This window comes from Schistocerca serialis, chromosome 2 (assembly GCF_023864345.2).
Source record: "Schistocerca serialis cubense isolate TAMUIC-IGC-003099 chromosome 2, iqSchSeri2.2, whole genome shotgun sequence".
Lineage (NCBI taxonomy): Eukaryota > Metazoa > Arthropoda > Insecta > Orthoptera > Acrididae > Schistocerca > Schistocerca serialis.
In genome coordinates this window covers 549,920,086-549,937,075 of record NC_064639.1, presented here as the reverse complement: position 1 = coordinate 549,937,075, position 16,990 = coordinate 549,920,086, and the positions used below count along the sequence as shown (strand labels likewise).

Below are 16,990 nucleotides of genomic sequence, written 5' to 3'. Positions count from 1 at the left end.
CAACCGGAATCCAAACGTCAGAGTACGCAGTGGAAGCGTCAGGGGCTCCTAAACAAAAAAAAATAAAAAAAGAACAAAAAAAATTCGTTCCACAAGATCAGCTGCTAAGTTGTCCGCCCCCGGCAGGTGAGTGGTCAGCGCGACAGAATGTCAATCCTCAGGGCCCGGGTTCGATTCCCGGCTGGGTCGGAGATTTTCTCCGCTCAGGGACTGGGTGTTGTGTTGTCCTAATCATGATCATTTCATCCCCATAGGCGCGCAAGTCGCCGAAGTGGCGAACGGTCTCACCGACGGGAGGCCCTGGCCACACGAGTCATTCATTCAGCTGCTAAGTGTTCTTCGATGAGCAGGGGCCTCTGCTAGAGGAGTTCCTCCACAAAGAAGAAACAGTAAACGTCAACAAATGTGCGACGCTCTCTGTCGGCTGCAGCTAGCAATCAAAAATAAACGTCAGGGTAACCTCACAATGGCTATCATCTTACTGCAAGACAATGTGCGACCACATGTTTCAAAACAAACACAGGATCTTTTGGCGTCGTTGAAGTGGGAAGTGCCAGAAAAAAAAATCTTCAAATGTATGTGAAATATTATGGGACTTAACTGACAAGGTCATCAGTCCCTAAGCTTACACACTACTTAACCTAAATTACCCTAAGGATAAACACACACACACCCATGCCCGAGGGAGGACTCGAACCTCCGCCGGGACCAGCCGCACAGTCCGTGACTGCAGAAGTGCTAGACCTCACTGCGTATAGTCCTGACTTCGGTCCCTGTGATTTCCAAGTTTTTGAGCCACTCAAGAAACAACTTCGAAGGCACCACTCTTGATCGTATCAAGAAATGCAGGAAGCTGTGACAGAATGGTTCCATACTCATTCCAAGGATTTCTTCTTCCAGGGCATTCATCATATCGTGCCAAGGTGGGGTAAGTGCCTCAACAGCTATCGTCATTATATATAGCTCTATGCAGTAGTAAAGTCTGTACATGGAAATTGACCTTTCCATTTGACGGCACCTTATATTCTTAGTTCTTCAACATTCATATACTTACGAGATTGTGACATAGGTTTATGGTAAGCAGATAGTACAACGTAATGTGCACTAGCCAGCGATGCTAATCAATATTTCGTTTTATTTACTGCAATTTTCCTGTACGTTGAAGTGAAAAAAGTCATGGGAAAGCATGGAAACGGCGGTAGCATCTCGTACACAAGGTATGAAAGGGCATTGCACTGGCGGAGCTGTCAGCGGCATGATTCTGCTGCTCGACTCGTTGAGGGTCGCACCGCTGCTGCTGTCGCTCGTCTCGCTCGCCTACACATCGCCGACATGTCCGTATGCGGGAAGGGAAGGGAAGCAGAGTCGTCGTCGTGGTTGAGTTCCTCCTTAATCTGGCCGGAAACGATCACGACGGCAAGACGACGACGGCGACGAAAGAGCATTGCTACCTCTGCTTGAAATAGCGGCATGCCGCCAAGTTCTGTAGAGACAGTCGCGTGTCTGAAATTTGCGAAAGCGCTTGATACAAGCGACTGTGACGAGCCACGAGATGTCGCTGTCACATGCTTACCATATCAACTAATGCAGCTGCAGCTACAGCAAGAATTTTAGCCGCAGGAAGAAGAGGTGAACGAAGGAACGTACTGGCGCCACACATGAAGAGGTGGCACTGAACGATAAGCAGTGGCCACCACCGCCCCCATCAAAGACTGGGAAGCGGGTCGCGCCACCACGAGAAAGAAAAAGACATGCGCGCCAAACTGCGTGTGGCTTCCGACGACACAATGGCCGCCACCAAAGCAGCTGTGGAGGCAAAAAGGGCGGCAGTAAGGACAGAAGTCAAAGACTTCTGCCACCAGCTGCAGTTGTTAAAGGAAGAGCTGTGGGCGACAAAAGAAGGTGTCCCCCGCCAAGGCGAATGCCGCCGCACAGACAGACACTCCCCCGGCCCGTGCAGAAATGTAGGAAGCCAAGGAGACGCCCATGGAAACAGACATGCCTGCTCACCTTCCCGAAGGGGAGGTCGAGCAGCAGACACAGGAAGCCGAATAGACGCCTATCGCGGCAGTCCCCTGAAGAAAGTGCGTCGGCGGAGGAATCAGACGTCTGCTTGCCACTCCCTGACAAGCACAGCGTACAGGCGCTACTGAAGAAAACTGCCCAGTCGCTTCGTAACGAAACCCTATCCCTTCACCCCTCCCATTGATCACAAATCTCCCTTCCACCACAGATCGCACGATTTCGTTGGATCACGAGGAATCGTCGCCTCGAAAAAGGAACTCAAGTTCTTCAACGCCCTCCCTGTATTCACCCCGAAGGACTGGACACATGTCATCGACGTTTCGGTTCAGTGGATAAAGGAGTAATGCTGGTCAGGAAGAAGGAAGCCCACCTCCGATGTATACCGACTGTATATCCAACAGATGAACAAGAGGAACAAGACATAGAAGAACAAGTCTTCTAATAACCGATAGCCTACTAGCAGCCCATGTTTTTATTTGTTTCAGTTAACCATCATGACTGTTCATCAAAGAGATGTCGTCATAACCACCAATAGTCAATAAAAGTATGATCCGCAAATATTTCCTCGGACCTCTTAAATCTCTTACCGAGGGCGAGATCCCGTCAGTCAGCAACAGCGTCAGTAGCTGTCGATTACACTCTAGTGATTGATGTGAAAAAGTTTCTGATGTTATTGTGGCCGCATAGCGGGAATTTATAGACTTTGAACCCGGAATGATAGTTGGAGCTAGACACATTGGACATTCCATTGCGGAAATCGTTAGGGAAATCAATATTCTGAGATACAGAATGTCAAGAGTGTGCCGAGAATACCAAATTTCATGTATTACTTCTCGCTACTGAAACACAGTGGCCGGCGGCCTTCACTTAACAGCAGAGAATAGCAACATTTGCATGGAGTTGTCATTGTTAACAGACAAGCAACATTGTGTCAAATAAGCACGGAAATCAATGTGGAACGTACGACGAACGCTCTCATTAGGATACGACGGCGAAATTTGGTGTTAATGGGCTATGGCAGGAGACGACCGACGCGAGTGCCTTTGCTACAGCGCGACATCGCCTGCAGCGCCTCTCCTGGGCTTGTGGCTCGTGACCATATCAGTTGCAATCTAGACGACAGGAAAAACGTGGCCTGGTCAGATGAGTCCAGATTTCAGTTGGTAAGAGCTGATCTTAGGGTTACAGTGTGGCGCTGACCCCACGAAGCCATGACCCAAGTTGTCGACTAGGCACTTTGTAAGCTGATGGTGGCACCATATAGGTGTGGGCTGTGAGAACATGGAATTGACTGGGTCCTTTGGTCCACTGAAACGATCATTGACTGGAAATGGTTACATTCAGCTACTTGGAGACCATTTGCAGCCACTCACGGAATTCACGTTCCCAAACAACAATGTCATGTCACTCCATGCCATGTCGAGATGCTGCGACCGAAGGGCAAAACGAGGTCCGACATGGCATTAGGAGGTATCCCACGACTTTTGACACCTCACTGTCTCTCGTGACAGGTTGATACGACGTGGGCACATATTAGAGTAAATATCTAAAGCATCGAGAAAATTTTTATTTCTGAGGTCTGTTCACGCAGCATGTATTGTTGTTGTTCTTTGACGGCGCTATAAATGTATATTTCCTGTAGAGCGGCACTAAGAGCGTCCATTAATCTGCCTTTCTCTACCCTATGTAACACTACTGATCATTAAAATTGCTACACCACGAAGATGACGTGCTACAGACGCGAAATTTAACCGACAGGAAGAAGATGCTGTGATATGCTAATGATTAGGTTTCAGAGCATTCACACAAGGTTGGCGCCGGTGGTGACACCTACAACGTGCTGGCGTGAGGAAAATTTCCAACCGATTTCTCATACACAAACAGCAGTTGACTGGCGTTGCCTGGTGAAACGTTGTTGTGATGCCTCGTGTAAGGAGGAGAAGTGCATACCATCACGTTTCCGACTTTGATAAGGGTCGGATTGTAGCCTATCGCGATTGCGGTTTATCGTATCGCGACATTGCTGCTCCTGTTGGTCGAGATCTAACGACTGTTAGCAGAATATAGAATCGGTGGGTTCAGGAGGGTAATAAGGAACGCCGTGCTGGATCCCAACGGCCTCGTATCACTAGCAGTCGAGATGACAGGCATCTTATCCGCATGCCTGTAACGGATCGTACAGCCACGTCTCGATCCCTGAGGCAACAGATGGGGACGTTTTCAAGGCAACAACCATCTGTACGAACAGTTCGACGACGTTTACAGCAGCATGGACTATCTGCTCGGAGACCATGGCTGCGGTTACCCTTGACGCTGCATCACAGACAGGAGCGCCTGCGATGGTGTACTCAACGACGAACCTGGGTGCACGAATGGTAAAACGTCATTTTTTCGGATGAATCCAGGTTCTGTTTACAGCATCATAATGGTCGCATACGTGTTTGGCGACATCACAGTGAACGCACATTGGAAGCGTGTATTCGTCATCGCCATACTGGCGTATCACCCGGGTTGATGGTATGGGGTGCCATTGGTTACACGTCTCGGTTACCTCTTGTTCGCGCTGACGGCACTTTGAACAGTGGACGTTACATTTCAGATGTGTTACGACCCGTGGCTCTCCCTTCATTCGATCCCTGCGAAACTCTACGTTTCAGCAGGATAATGCACGACCGCATGTTGCAGGTCCTGTACGGGCCTTTCTGGATACAGAAAATGTTCGACTGCTGCCCTGGCCAGCGCATTCTCCAGGTCTCTCACCTATTGAAAACGTCTGGTCAATGGTGGCCGAGCAACTGGCTCGTCACAATACGCCAGTCACTACTCTTGATGAACTGTGGTATCGTGTTGAAGCTGCATGGGCAGCTGTACCTGTAGACGCCATCCAAGCTCTGTTTGACCCAATGCCCAGGCGTATCAAGGCCGTTATTATGGCCAGAGGTGGTTGTTCTGGGTACTGATTTCTTAGGATCTATGCACCCAAATTGCGTGAAAATGTAATCACATGTCAGTTCTAGTATAATATATTTGACCAATGAATACCCGTTTATCATCTGCATTTATTCTTGGTGTAGCAATTTTAATGGCCAGTAGTGTACATTTAAAGACTCCTCGATACTGTTGGTGCTGTGACTGAAGTTTTGTGTATGTATGCTTAATGAAGATTTACAGTTCCCGCTTATGTCTGGGTTTTCTCTGAATCTGGTGGAGAAACATCCTCCTGTTTACTCCACACAGATACTTTCACATTCACTATATTTGATTTTACGAATCCCTGATTATTTGAATGGTTTTCTTTTGCGTGTGATGTGTCAGACTATTATCCCTCCTTTGTTCCTGCGGAGACCGATTCGTCCACTAGTTTTAAGAAAATTTTTGGCTATTTTGTCTGATACTGCATCTTAATACGGTAAAGAAATGTATTTTGCTTTTGCTGGTTCTGCTTCTCTTGCTATCGTTATTTCTTTATCTAATCCCTGATTTTGTTATGTAATTATTTTGTATACATTTTGTCCACCGTATCAGCATTATATACGTTATTTGTTGCTATATGTTGTAATGTACACACCTCTTCGGCAATTTCGTTGTTTTCTGATGGAAGGTTACTACAATTCACAAGAAAGTGGTACATAAATGTGTATGGAACTAAAATGAGAATCTCTGGACGAAAGGCGAAGCCATCCTCGTCAATACCTGTTCGGTAAATTTAGCGTATCGCTATTCGAAGTGTACTACCAACATAGGCGTGTATTTCGTGTAGGGATCACGAGAATAATATTAGACCCATTCAAGAGCTTACTGAATCATATAATCACTATCCCTCACTCCATACTCCAGTAGAGTAGAACAGCAAATGGATAATACTGGGACGAATACGCTCTACTATGCAGTTTGCATAGGTTTGCGGAGTGTGCACGCAGGTGTGGATGAGGCTATGGCATGTAAGACCCTAGTGATGTCTTTTGTCTCGTTAAATGAATCTCGTAAGCATGGCAGGTCAAGAGAAGAATAGTTCCGGATTAATATACCCACATTCGAACCTCTGGGTGGATGCTTTTCCAGGAGAAAAAAGTAAAATCTCGACAGGGGATTTGAACATTGAATGTAAGGTCGCCGAATTGAATGGTAAACTGGAAAATAAGATGTATTAAGAGGTACAGCATCAATATTTTAGGACTAGTGAAGAGCGATGGTAAAGAAAGGAGAATTTGATCGTGGAGACTACGAAGTAATATTTAATGGAGCAGGCAAAAAAGCGTTTCACAGTTGTCTGCAATCCAGAAGACCATGATGGATGCTGATGTCGACTGAAAGAACTGTAGAGTGAAAAGGAACTATATACGAGACACAACGTGATAGTAAGGAATGGCTATAAACAGGCAGGCAGGTGTTATTCAAAGGTGTTGTTCGTCATCAATGTTTCTCAATATTTATGCTCGGAAGCTAATAAACAAAGCATTAGAAGCCACATGGAGCATAATAATAGTAATATGCATGTAACCAAGCTGAATCGGAGGAGGAGCTACTCTTCACTGTGCATGTCGCTTGGCCATTGAAAGGAGTAACAGGAATTTTTATTGTTAATGTAAAATTTTTCCACTTACGTTTTTGCCTTCAGTGCTCACAGACTTTTGGCCTACGTGCCACACAGAATCATTGTCTCAGCAGGAGTTGGTTGCTCTCGTAAAGTACGCTGATTGACAAGTCCCCACAAAAGTAAGAAAGAATACGAAATGAGGCTTCCGTGAAAATTCAATTAGAAGGAAAGCCCTCGGAAGAAGTAAAATCTTCTAAGTACAAAGGAACTTTGGTAGCAGAAAATAAACTGTGCGGTGGAAATTAGCAGTATAATTTCTATGGGTAAAAGTGCTTTTGAAAAGGTGAAACAACTGTTGACAGCAAAAAGAGTTCCGATAGGTTTTTTAAAATAATAGGGATGCCAAGATGTGTTCAGCGGGAACTGTAAATCTTCGCTTTGCGCACATCTACTAAATTACAACCGCAACACCTGCAGCCTGACGCTCTAGAAAAAATTGAAATTTATAGCGCCTTCAAAGAATAACCGCAATACATACTAAATGAACAGAAATAAAAATTTTCTCAACTGGTTTAGACATTTGCTGTAATATATTGTTAGTGCCCACTTTGTGGCAATCTGACGTGATATATACACTGTATTGCAGTATATAAAATGAAATGTTGTTTAGTATTGTTGAGTAGTGCATATTACGTTATAATCTCTGCCTACTGTAAACGTATATGCCAAAATCTTGTAAGTACATCAATGTCAACGAACTAAAAAATTGGTTCTACACACTGTCATTCCCACGTTACATGGTTGTCATTACGTTGAGTTATGTTTGGTAGATTCCTGGAAATGGCAATTGCAATTGTAAAATAAAATAGCTGAAAGCTAGAGGACTTCATTTTAAAAAATTATAGAAGATGTGGACGCATATTGCAAGAAATTATACTGACTTCTTTAGACTCTAGCAGTAGTTTCCTGTATTCGTTTGATGTCTGTTTTCGTACCTACTTGATGAGGATTCAAGATGCTCGATCATACTAATGTCTTACATGAGACTTCCATCACACAGGCGCAGCACTTTCCCAGAATTCTTCCAACAAACGAACTTTTCCTTCACTGCTGCTGATTTTATGTATTATTTCCGTTTCATATCGCTGTTAGTGTCATTTCTAAGTAGGTAAATGATGTAACAGGTTGCAAAAGTTTAATACTAATCGTGTATTCCGATACTACCAGGCTTTCTTTGTATTACGATTATTTTCTTACATTTATGCACATTCGAAGAGAGCGGCCATTCGTTGCACAACGTGAAAATATTGTCCGTGTCTTCTCACAGTATCATACTTCCATTCAGCGAGGATTCTTTACTGTAGGCACAGCATCGTCAGCGAACAGTGTGGTTGCGAAGAAAAATGGTAGAAGTGAAATGGACTGACAGATTGACAAATGAAGAAGTAAGAGTATACCTAAGAAATGGAGGAGAGAGAGAGTGGAAAGGAGAAGTAGGCCTGACATTGTAGGAAGGATTGGAGGAAAGAGAGGGAGGGAAGTAGAAGACTTAGTGGAATGCTGTATGACATACAAAATAGACGAAGTTAGGAGCAGGTGAACGAAGAGACACTGGACAGAGAAAAACGTAGAGCGTCTATTCGATACCTGTTTTAAGACAGATGTAACAAAGAAGACGGATACGTGGAGAGAGAATGAACGTACCCGAAGGCGACAGTCAAGGTGAGCAGCCCCCGGTGTGAGAGCATGACGCCCTTGGGCGGCCCCGTGGTGCCGGAGGAGCAGAGGATGGCGGCGCACGAGTCCAGCCAGCCGGCCGCGTCTGGCGGGGACAGCGCCTGCAGCGCCCGCTCCGGGTCTGCGTCTCGCTGCAGCCAGCCGTCCACCTGGGACAGCGGCAGAACGGGGCACCCTGCTGTTTCCCCCACTGCCGACAGCGCCGGCTCCTGGCTCACCAACAGCTTAGGCTTCAGGGTCTGCTGCACCACCATCTTTAATTCCTCTGTAACACAGGTGTCGCACTTCGTACATGTGACGATCTTCCAATACCCCTATAGTGCACTGTGCAGTAATTAATAACATTCTGGGTGAGACTGAAGCCCATTGTAAACATAGGATAGGTGGCGGTAAATCCCTAAATCTTCAGTTTTTCTGATATTCTGGTCAACGATGGGGTCAATTTTCCACCGACTTCAAACAGAAGTCATAGGTTTGGTTGTTGCCTGTAATCCATCCAAACTCCAGCTCTAAATGATCGTAAATTACAGAGATATTTACAATTTAGCTGACACAAAAATTTCCACACTGTTAACTGCAATGTGTTGTAAATTGGAGCATAATACTTAACAAAAGAAATTGTAAAAGGATAATACATTTTTCTCCATGAAAGGCGGAGTTCTATAACATACTGGAAGAGTTCAGGTACTGAGGTAAAGCTACCTTGGTACCTAGTACACTACTGGCCATTAAAATTGCTACACCACGAAGATGCCGTGCTACAGAGGCGAAATTTAACCCACAGGAAGAAGATGCTGTGATATGCAAATGATTAGCTTTTCAGAGCATACACACAGGGTTGGCGCCAGTGGCGACACCTACAACGTGGTGACATGAGGAAAAATTCCAACCGATTTCTCATACACAAACAGCAGTTGAGCGCGTTGCCTGGTGAAACATTGTTGTGATGCCTCGTGTAAGAAGGAGAAATGCATACCATCACGATTCCAACTTTGATAAAGGTCGGATTGTAGCCTAGCGCGATTGCGGTTTATCGTATCGCGACATTGCTGCTCCTGTTGGTCGAGATCCAATGACTGTTAGTAGAATATGGAATCGGTGGGTTCAGGAGGGTAATACGGAACGCCGTGCTGGATCCCAACGGCCTCGTATCACTAGCAGTCGAGATGACAGGATCTTATCAGCATGGATGTAACGGATCGTACAGCCACGTCTCGATCCCTGAGTCGACCGATGAGGACGTTTGCAAGACAACACCCATCTGCACGAACAGTTCGACGATGTTTGCAGCAGCATGGGCTGTCAGCTCGCAGACCATGGCTGCGGTTACCCTTGACGCTACATCACACACAGGAGCGCCTGCGATGGTGTACTCAACGACAAACCTGGGTGCACGAATGGCAAAACTTCATTTTTTCGTATGAAAACAGGTTCTGTTTATAGCATCATGATGGTCGCATCCGTGTTTGGCGACACTGCGGTGAACGCACACTGGAAGTGTGTATTCGTCATATCACCTGGCGTGATGGTATGGGGTGCCATTGGTTTCACGTCTCGGTCACCTCTTTTTCGCATTGACGGCACTTTGAACAGTGGGCGTTACATTTCAGATGTGTTACGACCCGTAGCTCTACCCTTCATTCGATCCCTGCGAAACCCTACATTTCAGCAGGATAATGCACGACCGCATGTTGCAGGTCCTGTACGGGCCTTTCTGGATACAGAAAATGTTCGACTGCTGCCCTTGCCAGCACATTCTCCAGATCTCTCACCAACTGAAAACGCCTGGTCAATGGTGGCCGAGCAGCTGGCTCGTCACAATACGCCAGTCACTACTCTTGATGAACTGTGGTATCGTGTTGAAGCTGCATGGGCAGCTGTACCTGTACACGCCATCCAAGGTCCGTTTGACTCAATGCCCAGGCGTATCAAGGCCGTTATTACGGCCAGAGGTGGTTGTTCTGGGTACTGATTTCTCAGGATCTATGCAATCAAATTGCGTGAAAATGTAATCATATGTCAGTTCTAGTATAATATATATGTCCAATGATTAACCGTTTATCATCTGCATTTCTTCTAGGTGTAGCAATTTTAATGGCCAGTAGTGTAAATAGTGTACATCGTTAGGTCCTCTGATAATTCCATAAGGTTCTAAGCTGTTCTTGTTCTTCTTCTTCTTCTTCTTCTTCTTCGGATACTTCTCCACCAAATAGTAAGTCCATATCTGTATCTAAACTACTGTCATCATGAGCGAAGACTGAATCTGATCCTGAAGAATAGTCAACTAGCTGTTGATCTGTTTCCTTCCTTTTGTTGGTACTGATGTATTGAAATCTACCTTCAGTTGTTTTGTTTCTATAGCAAGCTCTTTCCTCTTTTTGGCACGTCTTTCCTTCTCAGTAGCAAGTGTTTTCTTCCTGATGCGTTCTTCTTCCATTCGTTCCTCGTTGGATATCGACGTTAGAGGCCCAGATTTCTACGTTTTGCGAGAAATTTTCCCCTATATCTTTATTTCAGACAGCGGAATTATATCATCAGGTAAGATAATCTCACGCAATGTGTGTTGAGTGTCATATTTTGTGGGGTTTTCGTTGAAGAATTTCAGTCATATTGTCGGAGCTGCGGGGATTTACCCCAAAACACCTACAGGGATTTGTCCCATTTCGTCATTTTCTTACAAACGCGACGTTGTTGATTTTGGGTAACAACTGGAACAATTATTTCAACGCGAAAGTGAACCTTAAATGCAGTAATGTTAGTGCGTAATTCGTTGACTCTTCTTTTCAAACCCTATATTATTATTTTCAAGTAAAACATCAGAAGTTACAGGATATGCCCAACGGTTCTACGATTATGTGCCGATTATGCTGTACACAACTGTCCTGTGCAGCCCTAATTGTCTGAGCAATGTATGGCATACCACTACTGAGAATACAGTAGATACCCGTCTTAGCAAAACAGGATAATCCACTAAAAAATCCATAAAAGGTCCCTAATCTTAGACTGTGGTCAAACAACGCATTTCACATCGTGTTTCCTGAATATACGTTCTATCAAGTTGTTCATACTACCTGCGGAAAGTATCTTTGGTTTTGTGATGGCGTTAGTTCTTTACTTTGTATCTTGTCTTTCTGCATACGCCGTCTTTGGTTTCCGCACCGCCACAGCCTCGGCTCTGAGAGCGTAAACTGCCAAGTACAGCGGTCTCTAGTTCCAGTTGTGTAACGAAACAAGACGCTGTATTTACCTGTCAAAATTTAGGACGCTGTCGAGAGCGTTTCCTGACTGCATTATCGTAAACAATTTGAATATTCGTTACGCTGGTGAAAGCTCAAGATGCACAATCTCAGGAGTACGCTTTGATTTGAGATTGTGGAAGCAATTTGTAAATTACTGAAGCGCCTCCCAGTTGCTGAGAAGTATGAAATTGCAGTTGGTCTTCGTCATGCATTACAAAAATTTGCAAGTCGTCAGCTTGCATCATGCATGTCATGAAGCAGCATTACACGACGAAAATCGTTTCATTTCAGCGGGTGCTGTCTTGAGTAGGGTAAGTGGGGGTAAAGCCTTGGGTGGGATAAAAACCACACCGAGTTTTTGAATTTCCTTTCTTCCATTCAGGACCTGACCAGAAGGTGGTAAGTTTATCTTATTCCAACTTATTGTTTGCCTGAAGGTTCATCCCAGAAGGTTGCCCCAATGATGAGATTTCCATGGTACCGGAAACCCTATGGAATATAACAATACAGAGATTCTGGCGTGCACTTCCAGTTATTGGGATGTGTTATTGAGTAACTGTTGCGATAGAACCAGCAACTGACCATATAAATAGACTCACATTAATTTCTGTTTGAAATTCTCTCAAAAACAGATGGACACGGTTAATGTTAATTGTTCACCTGTTGCTAACAAACATTTCACTATCGATAACGTCTGACGTTAATCAACTTATGTGGTGCCACCCGATGTCTACTAAGTGGTATCTTTCTCTGTACGCCGTCTTTTGGTTTCCACGACAGCGCAGCCCTGCAGATAAATGGTTAAGTTGCAACGCACAGCGATCCTTAGTTGCATCCTTGTCTTGAAACTGATTACTTGTTCACATATCGAAATATTGGCTATTATCGGGGACCATAGTCGACTGCATTTCCAAGTGTCGTTTGAACACATTTTAATTGACTTTCGCCATACGGTCATCCTACATACTCAAATAGCACACGAGTAATTCGTAAATACTTATTCTATTGTTCATTACTTACCATTTACAAAATATGCAACTCCGACAAATGACTCATTATCCTACACACTTGTTAGAGTTGCCACTTGTATTCATCGTTTCCTTTAGAACTCCCTGATACTTGGACGTCGAAACAACTTTAAATATAAAGTTGGCTTATACATTTTGTCTCTGACGTTAGAGCGAATTGATTAACTCTATTTTTGCCAAAGCATCTTCCTAAAATTAAAATCACAGTTGAAATGTCTAGAAGGTAAGTTACAATACGCTGTTTAATGATAATTCTATGAATTATCATCACTGTCCATATATCGTAGTGGTAGCAGCTTATCTACATAGCCTACGTCAGCTTCGTACTGTATACAGTCTTCCTTAGTTCCCATAACTGCAAAGTTTATCATTCGACATCATCGACTTATTTGCATTGGCTTCTACTGCACAGACGACCATGTTTAACATGAAATCTTCAGTGAACGCAATTCAGTCATTTTAATGTACTTCTGAACTCTCAACAGATTTTCTTCTAGAGATTACAGTATAAGTTGAACAGTGTCAAGCCATTCCCAACCTGACACTTCAGTTTTCTAATATGCAAATCACTTCTGACACCAATTTAAGGCTTGTGTAGGCTGATCAGCTCATTTTTTATTTAAATAATGCGGGCTATGGCAGTCATTGTACAGGCCAATCAATGCACGAACGTAGTACATTCACTTAGCCACCAACTCACAGCCTGACAAGGGCGCGACTCGCTCACCGACCCACTAGCCATCAGTCTGTGTGTGGGCAACAGCAACTGCTTGGCGGACCCAGCCTGGCGGAGTGTGGACTAGCTGGTAGAGGTTGGGGCTAACAGGTGGCGGTTCGCCAACAATCCGACCCATCCGGACCACAGACCCGACTACTATAAAATCTCCCACACATAGGTGAACGAGTCGAGATAGACCTGCTCGGCAGGGATGTCAGCTGTCTGGTCAGCCTGTCTATGGGCGCCAAAGCCAAGCCCATGAACAGCCAGCTTTAACAGAAAGCGAGGTCAGTTACTAGCACACCTTGAAGTGTCGCTACCAGGGGAACATTGGGGCAACTTAAAAGAGGGACGTCGACTGGAAGCAGAGACGCTCCTGGCCGCCCAATGCAGGTAGTTTGGATCCGCATTGTTCTTCTGGAACCACCTTGATGGAAGCAACAAAATTCTTCTGAGACATTTGGGAAGGGAGAACAAACAGCACGTAGGTCCAGCGAATACGATAAACAGATAGCGTGTGATGACCCACCACCTGCAACAAAGGATGTTTCACAATGTATTCCTTCTCTCAATATGATATCTGCAGACGGCACTGGACGTTTGCCAGCAAGTTTACGGAAAAGAGGTGGAATGAAGGAAACTTTTCTGTCCCACAGTTGTGAAATCTATTAGTGAGGTGTTCTACAAAAGGCATCTAAGAAGTGGAGGCTACTGACCACTTTCCAAACTTTCGAAAGGAGACTGTGGACTGGTAGTTAAAGAAACGAGACCTGATCTAGGCCTGATTCATCTAGTTCTCAAAACAGTGCGAGAGGGGAGACAGACGACTTGAGCCCGATTTTTATGCACTAGTGCGAGAAATGAACGTCGCAAAAGTTGCACTGTTGGCTAGCGCTATATGAACTTTTTATTCATTGGTGAGTTGGGTTTCTCAAAGGACTCTGAGCAGAGCGAGTACAAGAAATGGATTGCTCTATTCACACATGTGGCCGACAGCACTAGTGGCTGATATCTTTCTGGTAGCAGATGGCACTTGGATGACAGACTTAGAAGAAGACAGAGTTCACTTTTGTGGCAGAGTGATGTGAGACTAGACAGACAGAGGCCAACTGCAGTCAGATTTCTCACTGCTGTGAGGAGGCTGCTTTGATGGACTAGCTTCGGCAACATCCATCTGCAACGCTCAATCTACTCGTCCACCTACGCATAATGATATGAATATCCCGCGGCACCAGATAGTTAGGGCAGAACAGAATTAAATGTTTGTTGTTATCTTCAGCCCGAAGACTGATTTGACGCAGCACTCCAGACTACTCTATCCTGTGCAAACCTCTTCATCTCCGAATAACAGCTGTAGCCCACATACTCCTGAATCTGCTTAGTATATTCATCTCTTGGTCTTCCTCGACGATTTTTATCCCCCTCACTTCCGTCTAGCGTTAAATTGCTGATCGCTAGGTATCTCAGAATGTGTCTTGTCAACTGACCCCTTCTTTTGGTCAAGCTGGGCCACAAATTTCTTTTCTCCTCAATTCTGTTCAGAACTATCTCATTAGATACGTGATGTGGCCATATATTCCTCAGCGTTCTTTTGTAGCACCACAGTTGAAAAGCTTCTTTTCTCTTCTTGTGTGAACCGTTTATCATCCACGTTTCACGTCCGTACATGGCTTTACTCCAGACAAATAACCTCCAGCACAACCGTGCAATCGCTGGTTTCACTTTGTGGTTATGTCGTACGCCACTAATACGTCAGGAAGTCGAGTTACACCAACACACTTCCCCTGTTAAATTACCTTTCCCAAACGTACTGTTGGATATCATAACTCAGTTTCATGTAAATTTGTAACATTAAAAGCCGAGATTGCTTGATGCGAAAGAGGTTATTTCATGATCAGTTTCTGTCATCTTCAGATCTACAGTGCATGGATAGAATAACGTTAGTGTAGTAATCTAAATGATCTTACAACAATTATACACAATGAACCAAATTATATAAAGAAGAAAAACTACATACCATCCAGAAATTTAACTCCGGTTACAATAATACAGCTCCACACTGGTTTGTCATATACATAAAACTTGCTAAATAAAATACGCATACCACCAACAAGGAGTAGAGCAGAAAAAACAGGTACATAAGTAAAGTTGGTGCGCCAACGACAACTCTGGAAGACAGTCGATGAGCTTTGGACACCACGTGAAGTGTTTACAAGCTTGGTCACCAGGCGACGCCACCGCACTAAGACAACGACGTTTACATGCTTATTTTGAAGATTGTACTAACCATCTGTTTTCATAAAGATTTTAAACCATGGTACAAAACAAAACTACGGACAGGAACATAGTTCCAACTGGACAAACACTGACACTTCTTACAGCACAAAACAAGTACATAATCGGGCATAGCATCGAAGAGATTACAAATATTATAACTGCTTTATGCAGGTATTACTTGCAAAAGATGGTATATTCATTCCTAGAGCAAGAGAGATTATTACGTTATATAATTGACAGCCAGTGAATGGAAGCACATAAAGATGGCTTGGTACTGGGCACATCAGTCTCATGTCTCATTTTCATGTTTTTGTTGTGTACCCCATTAATAATCTTGTAATGTCCGTTAACACTTGGTGCACACTAAGAATTTTGGGACTTACCTGGGTCATCTTTTGATTTCATAATTAATAAATCCCTCTCATAAAAACAGTTAACCGAAAATGATGGGAACACGGGTACCTGGAATTCAATATTAGGGTCACCATTTTCATTAACTACTTGTAGGTAGATACTTTGCATAACTTTATGAAGCAGTTTTGTTTCGGGGTGAGATCTTCCGCGCAGAAGACAGATCAGCTTGGGCTTACACTGGTGTATCGCAACATTTACTGACCACCTCCGTAACATTCTTATACTGACGGAAACTAAGGACTGGCTCTCTAGCAGCATGCTTCTGAACGCCTTCAGTAGTTCCCCTGTAAATAAGAAACCAAGAGTGAAAATGTGTACCTTGGTCGAGATCTGGGTTGAAGGGCGCTGGCACGGCATTCCTCAGGAGGGTGCCTATGAGGAGCGGCGCGAACTGCGGCACGACGCGGCAGCCGAGCGCCACCACGTCCCCGGGGCCCACGCCTCGCATGCGCAGCTCCTCGGCCACGCAGGCCGAACGCCTCGCCAGCTCCCGGAACGACAGCCGCACCTCCGGCTCCCCAGGGTACACCTGCACACACCACAACAGCACTGCGTGTTGAGAAACTACGGTAGGTCTGGTAAAATTCACTCGAGCTTCCACCCGCGTCATGTGGCTTAAAATCCGCGAGCTTTCGGCAGGGTGCGCTTCGGTCATACTGTATGGCCCTGAAGCTGGCACCAGTGACGTCACCGAAGGCACTGCAACTATATAAGGATTGTAGTAGCAACCAAAAAATAGTCACTACTTGGCCGAGGAATATCCGGCCGAAATTTCGTGGGTTTTAAATCACTCGACGCGGATGGAAGCTCGGGCGAGATTTATCAGTACGTATTGCCACGAAACCGTGCTTTCTTATGTAGAGGTAAGATTGCAACCTTCCGCTGCTGGAATGCTTGAACTAAAAGTAAACTGTCGAGCCTGCTCAAGGAATTGGGCAATTGTGCGGCCCTGTTCGAATAAACCTGGCTCTTTGAGGGGAGGATCGCACACTCCTACCCTGGGCTCTGAAATATT

At 44.8% G+C, this 16,990-nt stretch overlaps 1 protein-coding gene across 1 annotated transcript in view; it reads right to left on the bottom strand.

The window, feature by feature from the left end:
- Positions 1-16,990, bottom strand: part of LOC126456200 (luciferin 4-monooxygenase-like) — a 95,852-nt gene that overhangs the window by 53,472 nt on the left and 25,390 nt on the right. Inside the window, exons 2-3 of the mRNA XM_050091954.1 lie at positions 16,294-16,504; positions 8,267-8,564 (exon numbers count right to left, since the gene is read on the bottom strand). Coding sequence (XP_049947911.1) covers positions 8,267-8,564; positions 16,294-16,504 — 509 coding nt within the window. The remainder of the gene's footprint in view (positions 1-8,266; positions 8,565-16,293; positions 16,505-16,990) is intronic.